The sequence below is a fragment of the Pyrgilauda ruficollis genome, unplaced genomic scaffold, assembly GCF_017590135.1.
Source record: "Pyrgilauda ruficollis isolate IOZ18807 unplaced genomic scaffold, ASM1759013v1 scaffold8634, whole genome shotgun sequence".
Lineage (NCBI taxonomy): Eukaryota > Metazoa > Chordata > Aves > Passeriformes > Passeridae > Pyrgilauda > Pyrgilauda ruficollis.
The window spans coordinates 1-700 of NW_024530638.1; the positions used below are offsets into that span (position 1 = coordinate 1).

The 700-nt window shown below is 40.6% G+C and overlaps 1 protein-coding gene across 1 annotated transcript; it reads left to right on the forward strand.

Annotated features, from left to right (window-relative positions):
• Nucleotides 1–58: 58 nt before the first annotated feature.
• LOC121364652 (nipped-B-like protein) lies at nucleotides 59–673 on the forward strand (the record flags this gene model as incomplete). The annotated part of the gene is made up of 1 exon (XM_041488070.1): nucleotides 59–673. A coding segment is annotated over exon 1 (517 nt), but the record flags the coding sequence as incomplete, so codon positions are not given.
• Nucleotides 674–700: the final 27 nt, after the last annotated feature.

A 700-nucleotide genomic window follows, 5' to 3' on the forward strand; every position in this document is an offset into this window, starting at 1 on the left:
AACAACATAACTGTTCAGTTTTTCTGAATTATTATTCTAGGATCAAGACAACCTTTAATCCAACAATCTCAACCTCCACCTTATTCATCACCTAGAGATGTTCCCCCAGACATATTGTTAGATTCTCCAGAAAGAAAGCAAAAGAAACAAAAGAAAATGAAGTTAGGCAAGGATGAAAAAGACCAGACTGAAAAAGCTGCAATGTATGATATCATTAGCTCTCCTTCCAAGGACTCCACTAAGCTTACATTAAGACTGTCTCGTGTAAGATCTTCGGATATGGACCAGCAGGATGATATGCTTTCTGGTTTGGAAAACAGCAGTGTGTCAGAGGGTGATATTCCTTTTAATGTGCAGTACCCAGGACAGACTTCTAAAACACCCGTTACTCCACAGGATGTTAACCGCCCATTAAACACTGCTCAGTGTTTGCTGCAGCATGAACAGACAGCTTTCCTTCAGGCACAACAAGTGCCTGTTTTACAACAGAACACTTCAGTTGCTGCAAAACAGCCTCAAACTCCTGTGGTACAGACACAGCAACAGGTTTCGCAACAAGGAGCTATAACGTCATATGATGAAGTAGAATTGGATGCATTGGCTGAAATTGAGCGGATAGAACGTGAATCAGCTATTGAAAGGGAGCGATTTTCAAAAGAAGTGCAAGATAAAGGTAAAAGGATTGTGTGTGTGTATATAC